The sequence below is a fragment of the Stegodyphus dumicola genome, chromosome 10 (genome assembly GCF_044657685.1).
Source record: "Stegodyphus dumicola isolate Sdum_Otavi_A_Nest chromosome 10, ASM4465768v1".
Classification (NCBI taxonomy): domain Eukaryota; kingdom Metazoa; phylum Arthropoda; class Arachnida; order Araneae; family Eresidae; genus Stegodyphus; species Stegodyphus dumicola.
In genome coordinates this window covers 97454275-97474603 of record NC_140777.1, presented here as the reverse complement: position 1 = coordinate 97474603, position 20329 = coordinate 97454275, and the positions used below count along the sequence as shown (strand labels likewise).

Genomic DNA, 20329 nt, shown 5'->3' with positions numbered 1-20329 from the left:
ATATGTCTATTTCTTGCACATGCTTAAGGGTTATCAGAGTTTGAATAAATAAATTCCCACATATACTTAAGCCTTATTGAGAGCCGGTGCTACATATCTTACCACCTGATACAGTCTCTATCCTTAATTCAAATAGCCCTAAATGTAATCTTTAGGTCTATGACTATCATCCACAAAATCAATTTTTATATATGGAAAGAAATTTCCATATGGAAGGAGTTTTCTAGTTATAAAGAATTAAAATATAGTTAAAAATGACACAACATTATCTAAAAAGAACTGAATGAATTCAAACCTCTGATGCATGATAATATCCAACATATGGATTACAGCCAGTAGTTACAAGAAGCGAATTAGATGGAACAGTTGGTTTCACAGCACCATAAAAGCCTTTACGAATAGATTCTGTAACAAGGTGATCAAACGGTGTGGTGCTCATAACACCTAAAGTAGGAAAATAAGGCATTAGTGCTAAAAAACAAGAAATTTGATTGAGAAAAATTCAGACTTTTACCAATTCATACAGCTACAAAATTTGAAAAGCAAAGCACTCTTCAAAAGCAAACTTTGAAAAAGTAAAATAGTTTTAGGTTGCCTATTTATAATATTGCAATGACTTATAACACAGCATTCTAAAATTTATGGTAGTGTGTAAGTAAAGCCCAGAAATTTTCAATACACACACAAAGAAGAAACACCATTCAAAGAGGAACTTTTGAATTTGAGGTAACATAATAAATTATCATGGATACAATTACAAAATAACCAGTTTCAACTTATAAAATACTATTTATTTATCTCAATTTTATGATTATAACAATGCTTTTCAGGTAAAAAAAAATAAACACCAGAAATTTACGATTAATGTCACTTTATACAAAGAGCATAATATACCAAATTTCCTGACATATTCCCCCTCCTTTTTAACTAATTATATCATCTGAAAATTAACAGCAGAAAATTATATGAGTAATTAAATTTCTGAAAAATGCAGTTACAGTAAACATAGCAAATGAAAAGTAGTCATAGATAAACTACTGGCTAACTACTGCAATATTATTTTTTTCAAAGAAACCTGCATTTCAATACGAACATATTGCAAAATTAACATTACCATATCTGATGAGTATTTAGCCAGTATCAGAAAGTAACTGAGTTGAACATATCTCGTGGAGCGTCACATGTCTGCTCAATTCCATAAAGCCCCATGGGTACCTTACATCAATACATCATGATTGCAGTTTCCAAGAAGGACATCGCAAAATAGATGAAGGAAGTTAGAAGGCGGCAAACAAAAGACCTGAATTTTGAAAGACTGAAGTATTGGCAGTAGATAAGACTACAATGACCTACATGGTAAATAACAGAAATAAGGTGAAATCATGTATGGAAAGTTTTAAGCTTGGGAACACCTGCCACATCTCGGTAGCTCGACGAAGAATCCACAGAAAGTACTTTTCTGATGATGATCAATTTAAGGGAAAATAGATGAAGTGCTAATATAAGAATGCAGATACAAATTGAAAATACTGAATAAAAAATTTAAAAAAAGAAAAAAGAAAATCTGAAAGGTTTCATTTTTAAATTACGTCCAAAAGGGCGTATTTCTAACATTTTGTCTGTTCTTTTATTTATTAAATATCACATTCTTCGCAATTAAATGATAAATTTCAGTTCAACAGCAATATCGCAAAATAGTTTTAAATCGAGCATATCTATTATAATTTCTGATACAGAGTTTTGTGTGCTACAGATAAAAAAAAAAAAAAAAATTCTGTGCAACGTTGCCATTGCTTGCTTTGAAATCCTTGAATTTGTTAATCAAAAATTAGTTAAAGTTTTACAAAATATGAAATCGATAATAAAACAAATTACAAACTTCATATTTGGGCTTCCACATGCCCATATTCACAGTAGGATTACGCCATTCAAAATTTGATGGCTCTATGTACCGTTGTTTTATCACAATACGAGAAATATACATACATTTATGCAAATTTTTCATTATTTAATTTCTTCAAATATAACGCAGGAATCTAACATTTGGTGACAACAGTTTGAAAAGTAAAATGGACATTTATAGTGAACCAACACAAAATCACAAAACGAAAACAATAGTTCTTCAGGGACAAAGCCCAATAATCAAAGGAATACAACTGACCAATAACCTAGCCCTCAGACAGAAAAACTATGTTAACAGAAGAATTGGTAAATTATGCGAATATTTTTTTAATTTTTAAAACCTAGCATTACAAAGCTAGGACAAAAAATATGCGAGAAAGTACAATATAAGAAATATAGATTCGTTTTAATACATAAAAATACATTAAGGAAAATTTCCAATATAATGTTTTTTGTGAAGAAATTTTTAACACTCATGAAATATATAGATCATGCACACTTTTTCGGAGGATGAGGAGAAGCAAGAGTAATTATATTGTGATATCATTGCTTGACCATTCACAATACCATAATATATCTCAATTTCTTTATAAAATTCAAATAGCAACAAAATTAATTTCTAAATTTTCACAGAAAGCCTGCACAGTTAAAAAAATTATGTTAAGCTGCCTTCTAAGCAGATACATATACGTAATATTTATTTAACAAAACTATTCTGCTAGGAATGCAGATTTAATTTACTGCTGCACTAAATCTCTCTATTTTGATTTAATATTAAGTTTAAAAAGATCAATATTTAATATTTAAAGGCGATGTGGCACTATCTTTCATTCAAAAATTATTTTGGCAAACATACATACATTGGGGTAGACTGAATTCGAAGCAACTGGTAAAGTAATCCCATCTACTAGTAATTTTTTAAGTTACCTCAACACATCATTTATGATGAATTTCTTGCTGCTAGATACTGCAAACTCCTCAAAACTGAGAAAATGTATACGTTACAAATACATTTTAAAAGTCCTCGTTAATCTGCAAATTATCCGATTCATTTTGTTAAAGTGGAAAACAGTTTCAAAATAACAGTTTTCTGCACTTTACTTAGGTAGTGTGTGCATTAACAAATTCTGAATTGTAAAGTTTAAAAAAAGGGAGATTCTTGTTAGTAAAAAAGTTGGTTCCTCCCTTCTCCGCCCCTTTTACCATCCACTTTCTTAAGCTCCTGTCACGAGTGTTTTGTTTTTAGCATCACTTTCTCATAAGTTTGTTGCAAACATCAAATTTAATACTGAAAGTCACCAATTGTCATAATTTTCTCATATTCTCTGCAAATTCATTTCCTTCTTCATAATAACAAATTTAAACCATTTAATTGATTTACAGTACTCTATTCACTGACTGATTCTATCAACTTGACTTTTTAAATACTGAAAACTAAATAAATAATCTAATGATTCAACATTTGTCTGCATATTTCATTTACAATCTGATTATTGGCATATTTCCTCACATATTTTCTCCTTTCCTTTTTTACTAATTTTATCATGCAAACATGAGGGGAAAATTATGCAAATCATTTAATTTCTGAAGGATGTGGTTACAGTCAGAACATAATAAAAGAAAAGTAATCAAGGTAAACTAAAATAATTAGCACCATACTGTTTGTTTAAAAGAAAACCTACAATATGATAAAAATATATAATCATACTAACAGTATAATAACCGATAAGATATACTGTTGGCCATAAAAACACCAGGAAGGAATAAGCTGATGAACGTCAAAATCGCATCAAAGGAAGAAGAGGTTGTGATATGCAAATGATTAGTATTTCAGTGCATTTTGACAATGCAGGAGGGAGAAACATCATCTGAAGCACTGCATAAAAGAAAAGTTGTGTAGTGGATTTCTCATTCGGAAAGCACTTTGTAAGGCTGGGGTTTGCTCAGAATATTGGGTTATGCTTCAAATAATAATAAGAAATGCTTACCAGCAAGTGTCGGAATTCGATAGAGGCAGGATCATTGCCTATTGAAAGTGCGGATTATCGTTCCGTGATATCGCCTGTAGCCCTGGTCGACATCGAACCACTGTCATGCGAATATGGAATCAATGGGTTGCTAAGGTTTATACTCAATGGCACTCAAAACTTCAACACTCTCCCATGATTAATGCTCGAGAGGATATTGTGGGGTCAGCTCTGCAAAACCGTACAGCCACATGACTGACCAGTAATGCAAGTAAATTGGCCAGTAAATGGGCGTGTTTGCAGCACACCCAGTATCCTCTCATAGTGCCTCAACATTTGGAGCAGCATATTATCAGCATGGCAACCATTACCTCGACTTCCCTTGACAATGCAGCACAGAGAGAGATGGTGACTCTGGTGCACAGAACGACAAAGCTGGATACAGGAGTGGCACAATGTTGTCTTTTCAGATGAGTTCCAGTTCTACGTGCAGTATTCTGATGGACGTATATGTGCCTGGAGGCTCTGAGGAGACCACACGTTGCCTGCTTGCTTTTGATATCGGCATAGGCACCCTGCCCCTGGTGTGATGGTTTGGGCAGCCATTGAGTACATGACACGCATATCTCTAATTCAGATCGATGGTAATTTGAATGCAGATTGCTACACTTCTGACATCTTACATCCAGTGGTTGTGCCCTATCTTTGAGGCCTAGCAAACGCCATCTTCCAACAAGATAATGCAAGACCACATGTTCCACATCCTGTTCTGACCTTTCTCGACACAGAACACCGAGGATGTGAACTCCCTTACCTGGCATGCCTTAGGGCAGCCTCGACTGTTGCCCTGGCCTGCACGGCCTCCAAATCTGTCACCCATTGAAAACACCTAGTCATAGGTTGCTGAGAGACTGGCCTACCACCCCTCTCCAGCTAATACAGTTGATGAAGTATGGCATTGACTTGAAGCAGCATAAAATTAGTTGCAGTTTCTGTCATCCAAGCCCAGTTCGACTCCATGCCTAACGGGGTAAGGGCCATTTTAGCTGCCAAGGGGTGGGAGCTGTTTGTACTAATTTTGCTCCACTGTAAACCCCCAAACTGCTTACAAATTTAACCATTTTGTCTTCATTCCATACTGCTTACCTATAATAAATATTTCTTTTTGCATTTGCTTTCCTTCATGGTGTTGAAATTTTAATGGCCAGTGGAGTATTTTCATTTCTATATCCCTGTAACTTGAATCTTGGCCAAAATAGTAGATCAAATGTCGATTCATGTTTGCTTTGCCACGATGGGATGTTTCTTGTACTAAGCTGGAATGAAGTTCTTCACTTAGAAGGGAAAGGTTCAGCAAGTTTTGTCTTTCTGAACACATCAATAAAGGAGAAAAACTATGTAAATATTTTTTAAATTTTCAGAAACTGGTGCAAAAAAGCTAGGGGAGATATGCAAGAGGGGAAAATATGTGAGAAAATATGATATTACACTAAATTAATCAATCAATCAATAAATATTATGTTTCAAAAACTGTAGTACAATTTATTTGTAATCTGCTGATTATTTATATGAAATTATGAATTAATATGAAATAAAAATATAGCATATTTTCAATTAATACTTAGTACTACAAAATTATTTATCTGACTGGTGATTTAAGCATACACAAAAATTGCTGTTTTGCATAATGATCTTATTTTTAGTTTTAATGGCTGCCTAATGGGTAATGTGCACATTAACTAGGTAATATGGGAAATGAAACAATTTTACTCACCTTAATAGCACAGTTAATATGCAGAATACCTAGATAATCTGAACATTGCCCAATTTCCACATTTTAACAACAACTTACAAACTTTGAGCTTCATGTAGAAAGGTAACTTTACAGTAAATACAGATAAGATATAAAGAGGATTTACAAAAATCAGATAAAATGAATAAATACAGCTATTAAATTGCTACTCTTCCTCCTTGGATTCATAGGGTTATTGATTATTATGATTATTAAATAATTCTAGTCTTTCAAACCCTCATTTGAAAAGAAAAAAAAATAAATCAAAAAAAATATATCTTTCCCTGGATGATATTTATATTTCAAAGCATGTTATATTAACGCTTAATTCACGTTTTATTTCTTTATATTACAAATATAATTCTTTTACCCTTAAAATTTATGTATCATGTTAATACCCAAATTTAATTTTTGCTAGTCCACCAGTGACTGAAAGAGTGTTAAAGCCACTGCATACTATTAGATGAACTTAGTCTGAATCTTGGCAAATGGGCTACCTGTATGGGTACTTTTGTGTTTTTTCCCCCATGAAAATGGGAAATTTCTATCAGAAACTGACTTATATCCCCATCAAAATAATAGGGATATGAGCCAGTTTTCCTTAAATCGTCCTCCATGAGCACATCCTTCCTCTTACACAGGTAGCCCCTGTGTGCTTTGCTATAATCAAATAAAGCAAACCAACTAATTTTTGCTAATTCTCATTAATCTGATTTTTCTCAAATATAGTATCCCCACATACCTTACCATAACCATTGAAATAAAACAACCTGAACATAACTACAAACCAAGCTGATAACTTGATTTATTAATTACAGTATCAAAATCTCATCAGTTACAAAATTTTAATTATATTTTAAATAAAAGACTACCTTTTTGCGTATGATAGTCTAAATGTAAATATTTCAAAAGCTGCATGAAAAGTTTCATGATTGCTCCTCATTTACCCGCTGTTGCAACTCAACTCTTGCTGAGATCCGATGGCTGAGTGACGTCATCTCGAACTCTGAACACTCACTTAGAGATCACGAGAACTCGGAACTGAGAAGTCGCACGCTGCGTCATGCGAACATTTAAACCTTTTCATTATGTAAATATTCTGTAACCGTTTGCATCTTCATTAAATATGTTTGTGTTAAGAAAGTTTATCATTTATGGATTATCCACTTCAAGATTTTGCAGATATTCACAGAGGAACTTCAGCCCTGTGGCCCTGGCAGAACCCATTGGAACAAGGTAAGCAATTTTGTTTTACCTTGATTAATCAGTTAGAAGAAAAGGATATAAATAATAATATTGTGGCACCATAACGTGGGGCCATTGGATTGAATTTGAACTGAATTGATTAATAGATTTTGCTTAAGCAAAAACATGGATTTAGAAATATTAAAAAAGAAATGATCTGCTATAAAAGCAGTAGTTACGAGGCTGATAAATAAGATAGAAACAGAAATTGCTAATGAGGGGGATAAAAATGTAATTGAAGAAACAGTTGCTCAGTTAATTAGTAAAAAAGAAGAACTAATCTTAGCGGATAATGGTATTGAAGCTTTAATTGATGTAACAAATTTAGAAGATGAAATAATGTCTAGAGAAGATTATAAAAGTAAAATTATTATTTGGAAATTACGTGCGAAAAGATATATAGATACTAATCCACATAGCGCTAATTCTACTTCATATGGAACTGTCACTGAATGGCAAAACAAAATTAAACTCCCCAAACTAGCCCTGGAAACATTTTCAGGAAAGGATGTGTGCAGTTGGCCTGGGTTTTGGGCACGATTTGAGACAGCTGTACACAAAACCGAAAGTCTACATGCGGTAGATAAATTGAACTATTTAAAGTCAATTCTTACTTCCGATGCAGAAACTGCAATACAAGGGTTGACGTTAACAGCAGAGAATTACGAAAAGGCTGTGAAAATATTAAAAGATCGCTTCGGACGCAAAGAACTAATAATAGATACCCATATGAACAATTTATTAACTCTGACTCCGGTTAAAAGGTCTTGCGATGTGACAGCACTTCGAAAATTATATGATCGTTGTGAAGTATAAATTAGAGGATTAGAATCATGTAATATTTTACCGGATTCGTACAGTACCTTATTGTATCCGATATTAATAAAGGTGATTCCGAATGATTTAGCACTAGAATTTAATAGGAAATATGAAGATGATAATCAGACAAAAATTACGAATTTGCTCAATTTTCTAAGAAAAGAAATAGAAAGTCGAGAACGTACAGGATTTTTAGTTAAGCCAACAGATTCTGAAGTCACTGAAAGGAAATCCCATTTTGAAAATAAGCGGCAGTTTTAAGAACGTTTTCGAGACAGCGAAAGAAATTGGGATTATAATAAGGGTAGAATTCCTTCAGCAGCAGCGTTAAACACATCACTATCTAATAGCTGTTTATTCTGTTCTGAAAATCATACGTCAGAAAAAAAAGGAAGAGTTAAAGCGAAGGGGAATTTGTTTTGTGTGTCTCAAAAGATACCATTTAGCGAGGATGTGCAAATCGAAACTAACTTGTGGTATTTGCGATCAGCGACATCATACATTGGTACACTCTTACGAAACGAATGCGTCAGACAAGAGTCCCATCCAAGGGGCAGTAGTCTCTTCTGTTTCCAACTGCGCAACAGCAAATAACTTATTTCTTCTGACAGCACGAGCTGAAAACACAGGCAATTGGCGACAGCAAAGCATTCGCTTGTTGTTTCATTTAGGATCGCAGCGAACATTTATTAGAGAGGACATCTGTAAGAAATTAAAACTTCCCGTTATTGGAGGAAGAAAAAATAAAAATATTCTCTTTCGGTTGCACGACGTCTGAAGCGCAGAATGTTAAAAAAAAACAGGCTTATTTTGCGTAATTCGAAGAATCGATATGAAATCAAAATAGAAGCTTTATTTATTCCTGTCATTAATGGATCACATATTCATTCCCCTAGAAATGAAATAGTTAATCTTATTAAAAACAGGGCATAAAACTTTCCGATTAATGGGGACAAAGGAATAAACCGCCGAAAATTTCTTTGCTGATAGGAGCGGATTTTTATTGGAAAATAGTTATGGGTAAGGTTCACAGGCTGTCTAATTCCTTAGTAGCGGTTGAAACAAAATTGGGTTGGACCATTAGTGGAACAGAAAGAGCTTATGGAATTTCCTCAACTAATGTGAATACGTTGAAGGTTGTGGTTCATAATAATAAAGATACACAGAACGAATCACTGTCTAGTTTGCTGAAGAATCTCTGGGAGCTCGATTCTATGGGGATAAATTATGATTCGGATAAGGAACTTGAATTAGAAAATAATTTAGTTTTCGATAATTTCAAAAGATCTGTGAAATTTGAAAACAATCGTTATATTGTTCGCCTTCCATGGAATCATAATTCAAATGAGCTAGGAGATAATCTGGAGATTGCAAAAATTAGATTTAAGAGTTTAAGTCGTAGATTTCAGAATAATCAACAGTTCTATGACAGATATCACGAAGTAATTGATAAATACTTAAAAGAAATAATTGCCGAAGAGACTAATATTGAAATTGGACCAAAAACGTATTTTATGCCACATCAAGCCGTTATAAGAGAAAACAAGGAAACTACAAAACTCCATGAGGCTTTTGACGCTTCGTCACATGCGGATAATTGTTTGTCACTAAATGACTGTTTACATTCAGGTCCCAAGATGTGTCCAGACATACTGGAATTGCCCCTTAAGTTCTGTCAAAATCGAACTGCGTTTACAGCTGACATCGAACAAGCATTCTTGCAGATTTCTCTTGCTGAGGAAGACAGAAACGCAGTCAAGTTTCTATGGAACGATGGTGAATTAAATGGAACCAAAATAAAGTATCTTCTTATGACAAGGGTAAGTTTTGGAGCAACATCTAGTCCGTTTCTTCTCAGAGCAACTCTAAATGTACACGCTGACAAATACAAGTCACAGTATCCGAAAGTATTTTCCATGCTAACTGAAAATATGTATGTTGATGACTTAATTGCTGGAGCAGATGAAGAATCAGAAGCATTCGAGGAATCGAAACATATTAAACGCATACTGAAAGAAGGTGGATTTAACATGCGGAAGTGGAAAACGAATGAAACGAATTTTCAAAGGGTATGGAATGAAGATGATTTTTCACATGATTCGACTTGCTCTAAAGTATTGGGGTACATATGGAATAGGTCAAATGATACATTTTTGATAGAAATTAAAGATTTGGTAAAAGATGCCAAAAAGATAGATAACATATCAACTAAAAGAGAAATCTTGAGATTTGTAGGACATTTCTTTGATCCACTAGGGTTTTTAAATCCATACAGCATTCGAGCTAGAATTTTATTACAAGATTTATGGGAACAAAAGATAGCATGGGACACTGAAATACCAGAAAATCTCAGAAAGAATTAGCAAAGCTGGTGTGATGAATTAGCTCATATTTCTAGTTTGGAAATACCGAGACATCAGTTTGCAGGTGCTGGGAAAAGGGATATAAAGGATGGTTTACAGTTACACTGTTTCACAGATGCGAGTCAGAAGGCCTATGGGGCTGTTCTGTATTTTCGTTATTCGAAAAATGGAGTCATTCATACAAGTTTCATTACATCAAAATCACGAGTAGCACCCTTAAAAAAATTATCACTTCCCAGATTGGAATTGATGGGTGCTTTGATAGGCTCCTGCCTGTCAAAATATATCCCAAAGAAACTTCGGGACATTGATTTGATTGTATATATGTGGACTGATTCTAGTATAACATTACACTGGATTAGAAGTGATGTGAAAAGATGGAAGCCATTCGTTAAAGTTAAAAGTGTTCAAGTTAAAGTTAAAATTAAAAGTGTTCAGTACAATTGCAATGTCTGCAAAATATTGCGAACTAAACCTGTCATGCAAGATATGGCACCTCTCCCACCAGACAGATGCCGAGAAGCCTTTCCATTTGAGAACTCCGGGATAGATTACGCGGGTCCACTGTACGTGAAAAGTGGAAGAGAATTATCTAAGACATACGTTTTACTGTTTACCTGTGCTGTAACTAGAGCCGTGCACTTAGAACTTATGGCTGACCTTTCCACAGAAAAATTTTTGCTTGCATTTAGACGGTTCATAGCGAGAAAAGTGGAAGAGAATTATCTAAGACATACGTTTTACTGTTTACCTGTGCTGTAACTAGAGCCGTGCACTTAGAACTTACGGCTGACCTTTCCACAGAAAAATTTTTGCTTGCATTTAGACGGTTCATAGCGAGAAGAGGTTTGTGAAGAAAATACAGAAGAATTCAGATGTCTCGAACTGGAGATATACGCCTGGTGAACACAATCCAGCTGATTTGCTAACTAGAGGTGAAAATGTCAAACATCTGAAGCAGAATAACATATGGTGGGAAGAGCCCACCTGGTTAAAGGAAGAAATGGAACACTGGCCAAAACCGAATTTATGTTCCACAAAGAACATTGAAGAATGCAACAAGGAACTAAGAAAAACATCGAAGGAAGTTTTCGTAAACGCATGCGTTACCGAACCTTCCGAAGATTTATTTAAAACCCAAAATTACAGCAATTTACACCGAATTTACCGAATTACTGCGTGGTGCTTAAGGTTCATCAACAATGTTAAAAATACCTCAAAATTATCAGGATGATTGCAGGTTACCGAATTGGAAATGGCAGAAACTTATTGGATCAAACGTGTTCAGGAGCGAAATTTCACAAATGAAATACGGATATTGAAGAACAACGAGGATTTAAGTTCAGAATCAAAACTGAAGTCCCTCAGTCCATTTGTAGATGAAAGTGGTGTAATTCGTGTTGGTGGACGATTAGAAAATTCATATTTGGATTACAAACAAGCACATCCAATTGTGTTGCTCGACAAAGATCTAATTATTCTTTACAGTCATCAGGTGGTAGGGCACGGAGGAATAGCAGATACTTTAAATCAGATAAGAGATAAATTTTTGTTGATGAAGGCTCATAGGAAAATTAAAAATGTTCAGTACAATTGCAATGTCTGCAAAATATTTCGAACTAAACCTGTCATGCAAGATATGGCACCTCTCCCACCAGACAGATGCCGAGAAGCCTTTCCATTTGAGAACTCCGAGATAGATTATGCAGGTCCACTGTACGTGAAAAGTGGAAGAGAATTATCTGAGACATACATTTTACTGTTTACCTGTGCTGTAACTAGAGCCGTGCACTTAGAACTTACGGCTGACCTTTCCACAGAAAAATTTTTGCTTGCATTTAGACGGTTCATAACGAGAAGAGGTTTGTGCCGAATAGTGTACATCGATAATGCCAAAACCTTTAAAAGAGCGAAAAAAGAATTAGAACTATTGAACAAGGTGATGAAAAGCAATAAAGTTCAAGACGAATTCTCTAAGCAAGGAATCAAATCGAAATTTATAGTTGAGAGGGCGGCATGGTGGGAAGGCTTTTGGGAGCGTATGGTTCAGTCTCTGAAAGCTGTTTTGAAAAGAATCCTAGGCAAATCATCCTTAACGTTCAGGGAATTAGAGACAGTCATAACAGAAGTGGAAGCTATATTGAATTCCAGACCTTTAACATTTACATACTCGGATATAGGAGAACCAGAATCTTTGACCCCTGGTCACTTCTTAATAGGAAGACGATTACTATCATTGCCACAAGGAAGCTCTAAATTAACTTCAACAAAGGAGAGTCTTACATGTCAATTTAGACATCAACAGATACTGGTAGAAAGAATCTGGCGAAAATGGAGGCAGGATTATTTGATCAATTTAAAATCTGCTCATCATTCCAAACTGGCAAAAACAGGAACCTGTTTGAAGAAAGGAACTATTGTATTAGAGCATGAAGATAAAATTCCACGGCTGATGTGGATGATGGGCATCATAATGGAAATCTTTCCTGGAAGAGATGGCAAGGTGAGAGCCTGTGCTGTCCGCTTGCCCAATGGACATACGATTAAAAGACGAGTGCAATTACTATATCCGGTGGAGCTGGAATGTAATAAGGACAATTACAGCAATTGTCCTTCTGGGCGAGAGGATGTTGCAACTCAACTCTTGCTGAGATCCGATGGCTGAGTGACGTCATCTCGAACTCTGAACTCTCGCTTAGAGATCACGAGAACTCGGAACTGAGAAGTTGCACGCTGCGTCATGGGAACATTTAAACCTTTTCATTATGTAAATATTCTGTAACCGTTTGCATCTTCATTAAATATGTTTGTGTTAAGAAAGTTTATCATTTATGGATTATCCCCTTCAAGATTTTGCAGATATTCACAGAGGAACTTCAGCCCTGTGGCCCTGGCAGAACCCATTGGAACAAGGTAAGCAATTTTGTTTTACCTTGATTAATTAGTTAGAAGATAAGGATATAAATAATAATACCCGCTTACCATGTTAAAAATATGATGCAGCTATTTTGATTTTCAATTATCTGTTTATTTATTAAATTTACCTTTCATTCAAATTTCCTTCATGAATACTACTTTTTGAATATAAAAAAAGATGGTGGAGAAGATTTTTCAGATCCAATCATAATTGAAAAGTTAGCAGCCAATAAAAGGAAATACAGATTGAAGTATTTTAGTAATCAGGAAAAGTTGTATAAGTATTATACTTGAAAAATTAGAGTAAAGAAAACATTTTATGAGCAGGGTCATTAATTTCTGTTTCCTTTGTAGAGACATTAGGTACTTTTTTTGGAAGCAGAAAAGATGAAAAATATGCTATGCCTTCACTGGGAATCGAACCACAGACCTCTCAATTACGTGCTGAGTGTGCTGACCACTACATCACGAAGGCTCGCTAAGAAGGCAGGAGAAATACCATATACCTTAATTTTAGTAATGATTGTAGTAAAAGGTATAATAAATAAAAGGTAAAAATAATTTTCAGATGTCTTATGGTGGAAAATAAAGATCTTCAGGTTTAGTTCACAAGAAATACTTTGTTTAAATGTAGCTTGGTTATTATTACAACCAGTGCTATATAGAAGTGAGACAGAGCATGTACTAGGTCATCCACTCTTTTACACAAATTAAGTTACTTGTTAGATTATATTTGGTGTACTTTTATGGGTCTTAAAATGCTTTTAGTTTTGAAATGTAAAACATCAAGGAAAATAAGCAAAAAGTCACACATTTCTACAAAATTATGGGGCCAATCTTTTTAACATCTAGAACTTTGAAGCAATATTCACAGAAATAATAAAAGTTTTGGAAATCATGACATACAGAGATATTCTTCCTTGGATCTAGAACTTTCATCACAATAATAAAGTAGAACATGTTCTTGGTTTCCTAACTTTCTTCTTCTACCACCAACCTTCGAGAAAACTTTCAATTCAACAGTATTTTAAATGCCCAATGCCATGTCTTTATGGATCCGGAATGGTCCATAAAGACACTAACAAACATGCATGTCTTCATGTCTTCTAAGGAATTTGAACAACCTGATCACCACACCAACAGAGACACTTAATATTTCCAAGAATGAGAATGAACAGTTTTACAGATTGATTACTGGAGTAATTTTAAATTTTATTTACATAAAATATGTTGAATTTGTTACTTCCTTAAAATTTTATTGAATGTTCCTCTCAGAAACAGTCTGATGTCTAATGCAGCAGTTCTCAACCTTTTGACTAACATGTACCATCTAAACAAAAATTTAAAAACTTTAGTACCACCACATTTTACAATGGTTATTTTTTAATTTCTCTATAGAAATATTAATATATATATACAGTCAAAAGTCGTTAATTCGGACACCCATAATTCGGAATGATCTATAATCCGGACCTCAAAACTAAAAACTTTCTGCGCATGCGCCGCGTTGACACATGCGCATAGGCATTTACGCGTGCGTGTAAGACCTTTTACGACTGCGCATATGAGTGTGCGCAAGTGCAGAATACGTTTTCGCGTACGCGTTTTATGTATAATAGACGTATAAGCTAAAATTATCTAATTATCTATTTCAGTTAATGTTGATGATTGCGTTGTTCCTTAATTTTCGAATTGGATCTGGCTTATTATTTTTTGCAGACTGTAAGAGCAATTTTATAAAAGTAAGCTTAAACTTTCGATTATATCAAATAGAATTTCCGATATATATTTGTTAATATGTAAAGGATCTAAAGTGAAAGTATGTTTTGAAATCCGAAATCTGTTTATCAATTTCACGCTGCTCGGCGGGGGGAACGCAACGGCGGGCGCGTAATGAAGTTGATTTTTCAGCACTATCCTTATCTTCAGCGCAGATGTTTTTATTTTATTTGGCTTATAATTCCTTACCAAATGTAGTATTTCATCTCGATATGCTCCGTCTTTGATATGATTTAAAACAAGTTTCTCGTCATTATAATTCGCTTCCGATAGTGAAGAAAAGTAACAGAGGTTATTGAAAACGAAAAAATTTCGATTGACAAATTAGTCGGTGTTCTTGACACAGCAATTATAGGACTTGAACAGCGGAACTTTGTAACTGAACAAGAAATTATGTCTGTTTAATAGAATTAAAGAGAAAGTATTATCACATGAAACGAAGCAAAACTTAAACAACTTACATTGAAAGAAATGTTTAAGAAAGTAAACAAATAAATATTAAGCTTTTTCTTTTTGCAAATTTTGATACCCTTTAGATCATAATTGTTCTTTATTTCATAAATTACGGTTTCATATTTTTAATTTTAGAATTTCTGCATGCCATCTTACAAGATTTAAACTGATGATCTATAATCCGGAAAAATCGATAATCCGGAATCGCCGAAGTCCCGACGAGTCCGGATTAACGACTTTTGACTGTATATATATATATATATAGTACAAAGTCTGTAATCCGGATGTCCATTATCCGGAATGATCTATAAGCTGGACCTCAAAGCCACAAACTTTTTTTTTATGCTTTACATATGCACGTTTAATGCTACGCATGGACGTTTAATGTTTATGCATGCACGTTTAGCACAAAAAATGAGGCAACTTAAACAACTTACATTGAAAGAAATGTTTAATAAAGTAAACAAATAAATATTAAGCTTTTTTTATAAATTTTGATACCCTTTAGATCATAATTGCTCTTTATTTCATAAGTTACAGTTTCATATTTTTAATTGTATAATTTCTGCATGCCATCTTACCAGATTTAAATTGATGATATATCCCTTTAATCCGGAATCGCTGAAGTCCCGACGAGTCCGGATTATGGACTTTGTACTGTATTTCCATTTGCACAACCTATTGGCTATTTGTATTAAATATACACATATAAAAAATATTAGATTAAAAATTGGTTACCATTTTAATTATCAAAATTTAAGTTTCAATACTTTAATTCTAAAATTTAGTACAAAATTTGGGCCTGTTTAAGACAGATCAATTTCTTTATGTCTTGTCTTATTAAATTCCCACTATTAGCTCACACTCTCCCTATACCTTGTTCAAATTTTCAATCGTTAATAAAATACCTTTTATTCATCCACTAAAATACATTTAAATAAGCTCGAATACATTTGTTTTAACTTGTACTGGATGACATTTGATGTTAATACAGTTTTTTCACATTTTAAAGTCAATTACTACTTATTTATTCCTGTTTATCGGAACTAAAGATATGCTTTTTTTTAAGCATATTACAAGACGTTTATTAAGAATTCTCATGTTCTGTAAAAATTAATTTTATAACAACTTATAAATAATAGTACATGACTGTGATAAATGGCATTGTAATATTTAACAAGATAAGGTGATAAATGGAATTGTAACATTTAACAAGATAAGTAAGTGGCAACAGTAAGACACATTTCTAAAGATTTTTAAAGTGTATGGAATTAAAGAATTCTAGTCTTACAGAGTTGGATAAAGCAGATGTAATGTTCCATAATGTAGCGAAAATTCTCCCCATATTTCCATGTTAACGTGATAATAATATATGTTTAAAATATAACCATTTAAAATGTCCCTTGCTTATTAAAATAAATAAATAGCACTGTAGATTATGCAGTAATATATCTAGGACAAAACTTTTCGCAGCAGGTCAGTCTTGAGTCATGTGAAATCATTAGATGTAATACTAATTGAAGAACTGGACTGCTCGAAACTCACTGGAAAGGTTCCTTGCAATAATAAAGCATTACAAGAGATGAATAGAATGAGAAATTATAGACCACCATCAGTTTCATAAATTAGAAACAAAAAAATTTTAATTACGTTAATAAAAAGTAACTAAAATAAAATTTTTCTTTGTTGACCTAAGTAGGAATTGATTTTATTTATTTATTTATTATATCAGTATTTTCATCCAACTGCACTGCAAAATACTCACCGTGTTTTATTTTTTGAATAAGTGTCTCTTTTATGGAATTTGCCATTTCATGAATTTGTCGATTTACTGTATCATTTGATAATGGAATATTATTACATTCATTAGCCGCTTTTCATTGAACAATGTTAAAACAATATCTTTAGCTGCTGGTAATATTAGGTTTTCTCTAACAGTCTGAGCCTGCCTAGTCTTGGCAATTCTTGGGCTTACTAGGTAAATATTGAAAGCTTTTCCACTTGAAGTAATAAAACCTTTCATTACTTGTTCACTATTTTTTAACTTCAATAATTTCCTCTTAAAATATTATTCAGATTTATCCTTTAAACTGGCGTGCTAAGATTCAAATTGTCTTTTAAGAAACGGTGGTTTCATACATGGGTTGGATAATAGTTCACCTCAAACAACTCATCGAGGTGAGAGTCCATTTCATCTCCATTCCAAGTAAACCCAAATGATAAATAACTTTCATTATATTTTGTGTAAACAATTCTTCTTGGTACTTTTCCATTTTGCCAGTGCAGGCAAAAAAAGTCGCCAAAAAATGGTGCAAACCGATGCCAAACAGAATATCCTTGCTGGTAACCTTTTATGCCTCATTTTCAAAACAAGTCACAATAATTTCTTATCAGATTGCTTGTTTCTTTCAATATTGTTATACAATAACATAGAATTTTTACCAGATAGTTAAATTTTATACCCTAAGGCCATTTGTGGTAATTAAGTTAATTAGGATGCAATCACACCGCTCACGCGAAAATATAGAAAAAGCAAAGTAAAGGGTTAAATTCATCAATTCTAATGAGAATGCACTAGCGAAGTAAAGTACTGCAGTTTTACATAATTTCTGAGTAAGCTATTTGTACGAATTAAACTGATTCTTTCATTTAAACTCCAATTCTATATTAAGATTTAACTTGAAATTAATGTAGATAATTACTGAGAGAATTAGATTTTTGTAGCGTAGTTTATGAGAGATGAGATCGCTTGATATGTAATATGAACCGCTGAATCAGGATGCTGTAGCATGAAAGCATAGTAAATTCTTAAATTAATGTCTTTTTACAAATTTATCGTCTTTATTTATTGTCTTTTTGTAAAATTTTAAATGCTATTAAAATGTTTATGCCTTCAAAATAAAAAATTTTTAGAACTAACATTTGTTAAAAATTTTTATGTGTATACTGTGTGTTGTTGCCATTAAAGTCTGCTTGGTGAGATTTGCGGCGGTGAAACCAAAAAGTACCTTTTTCTTTTCAATATTCTTAGTGCTAGTACATTGTCCTGCAAATCATCACTTTTTAACCTAGTCAATCATAGCCATTTTTCCATTTTGAAAAATCAAGGTTTGATTTATTATTTTTTTGCAAATATTTAAATGCATAGTATATTAAGAGTTCTTCAAAGACAAACGACAATATTCTAAAATCGGGTAGAAAAGTGGGAAATACAAAGGAACAATATTGCAAAATATTTGCTGTTTAGAAAGATCAAATTGAAAACAAAATGATTCTAATTGAAAATAAAGCAATATGAGCCTGAAAATGTGGCAACATAAAGTGTAGACATGCTAATAAATTGATCAACTCTAAAAGAATTAATGAGATCCTAATATCTTTTTATAGGAACTTAATTTTATTTCCTACTCAATACAACACCCATTACCATTTCCGCTTTTAAAAACATCATTTATGTTATCATCATTGTTATGTCTATGGCTAAATATTTATGAAAATAAAAACGGATTATTTTGCTAAAGTCTATGAGCAGCTATTGATTGACCTTGAACAAAGCTCAGATTGCATAAATTTATGAGTGTTAGAGAAAAAACTTATACAGAATGTTGGGGCATTTAATTTTTTTAATTTAATAGTTAAAAATACTTTTTCTTTACATACATACCACTGGAAGAATCGCTGGTCTAATGTATACCATAAAGCACACACACAAAAAAGAAAATATGCATTATTTCTAAGAAATTCTCCAGTAATACAAAAATGGTTTCAGGTATTTAGTTCTTTAAGTATGAAAAAACGCATGAGGGCTGGCTGCCTGCTTGCTGGGAATGCCATCAGAGAGGGCTTTCTAAGGGAAAACTGGCTCGTACCTTTCAGGTTGTTATACCATTAAAAGTATAATGGGTAAAATATGTTTATCAGTTTAATATGAATTATTGCATAAGTTATAACTTTTGAAACCTTTTGTGCCTTTGATATAATTTTTAAGTTTAATTTTGGAAATTATTTAACTTCACAGTTTTTCACAATATCAATAATCTTCAAATTCTAATGACTAAAAACTGCACTAAAATATTTTTGAAAATAATTAAAATAATGAAAAGCTTTTATATTACATCAACAACAAATTTTTTTTAAAAAAAACTTTTATTACCGGCTGCTTCACAATCGTAAAGTTTATCATGTTCATGAAATCCCCATTTTTTATATGACAGAGGTGGTGGCTGAATTACTTCCTGCCTTCCAGCTGCAGCTATTAAGAAAATATATAAATTGAGATTTAAATATATGTAAAATCATATTAAATATCATATTAAAAACTTTATTTGAAATATTAAAAAAAGGTTCAAAGCTTCGAGAATGTTCAGAGAAATATTCACAATTAACACCTGTTTACAATAAATTACTTCAAAAGTTTCATGTGGCTAAGAAGAAAACATTTAGAATATTTATTACAGATTTTTAATTACTTAAAAAAATGATAAGCGTTGTAACAAAAGATCTCAAAATTTCTATGGGAGCTCAAATATGGTAACCCTTATTTTCATATCAAAACATAAAAAACCTTCATAACTTGGTAAAAACTTATCTGCATGTAAATTTTTAAAAAATTAATATTTGCAATTAAGTTGAAAAATGATTAGTAAAAAAATTTAATGAAACAGTACAATTGAAAATGTACAATACCTTAAAACACAAATTCACCATTTATCAACAGTATTGTCAGGCAGAGAATGAAGTTAAACATTAGGTATTCTTTCATGTATAAACCTCCCTCTCTTTCCCCCCCCACAATAAAGCAAATGAAAATCGGCCATGTTTCTTGCATGTCCAAATAATTAGAACTAGGTTCCTGGAGGCTTAACTTCTAAGCTCTCCTTTGATGTTACTTATTATTCATTCTTTTAAAAGTTACCAATTTGCTATGCAGCACAAAAATGTGGCTATGCAGTATAATTTCCCTGTGTGGCTTTTCGTGTGTATATATATGTTTGCTTATCCCAAAAAAAAAAAAAAAAAAAAAAAAAAAAAAAAATTATAAGAAAATATCTATTCTTATATCTTTATTCCATATTTAATAGATGGAGTCGCAG

At 32.9% G+C, this 20329-nt stretch overlaps 1 protein-coding gene across 2 annotated transcripts in view; it reads right to left on the bottom strand.

Annotated features, from left to right (window-relative positions):
- Rab3-GAP (Rab3 GTPase activating protein) overlaps positions 1-20329 on the bottom strand; it is a 244686-nt gene that overhangs the window by 171922 nt on the left and 52435 nt on the right. For both annotated transcript variants that reach the window (XM_085825301.1, XM_085825302.1), the window contains exons 8-9: positions 19390-19488; positions 296-444 (exon numbers count right to left, since the gene is read on the bottom strand). In XM_085825301.1, coding sequence (XP_085681427.1) covers positions 296-444; positions 19390-19488 — 248 coding nt within the window. The remainder of the gene's footprint in view (positions 1-295; positions 445-19389; positions 19489-20329) is intronic.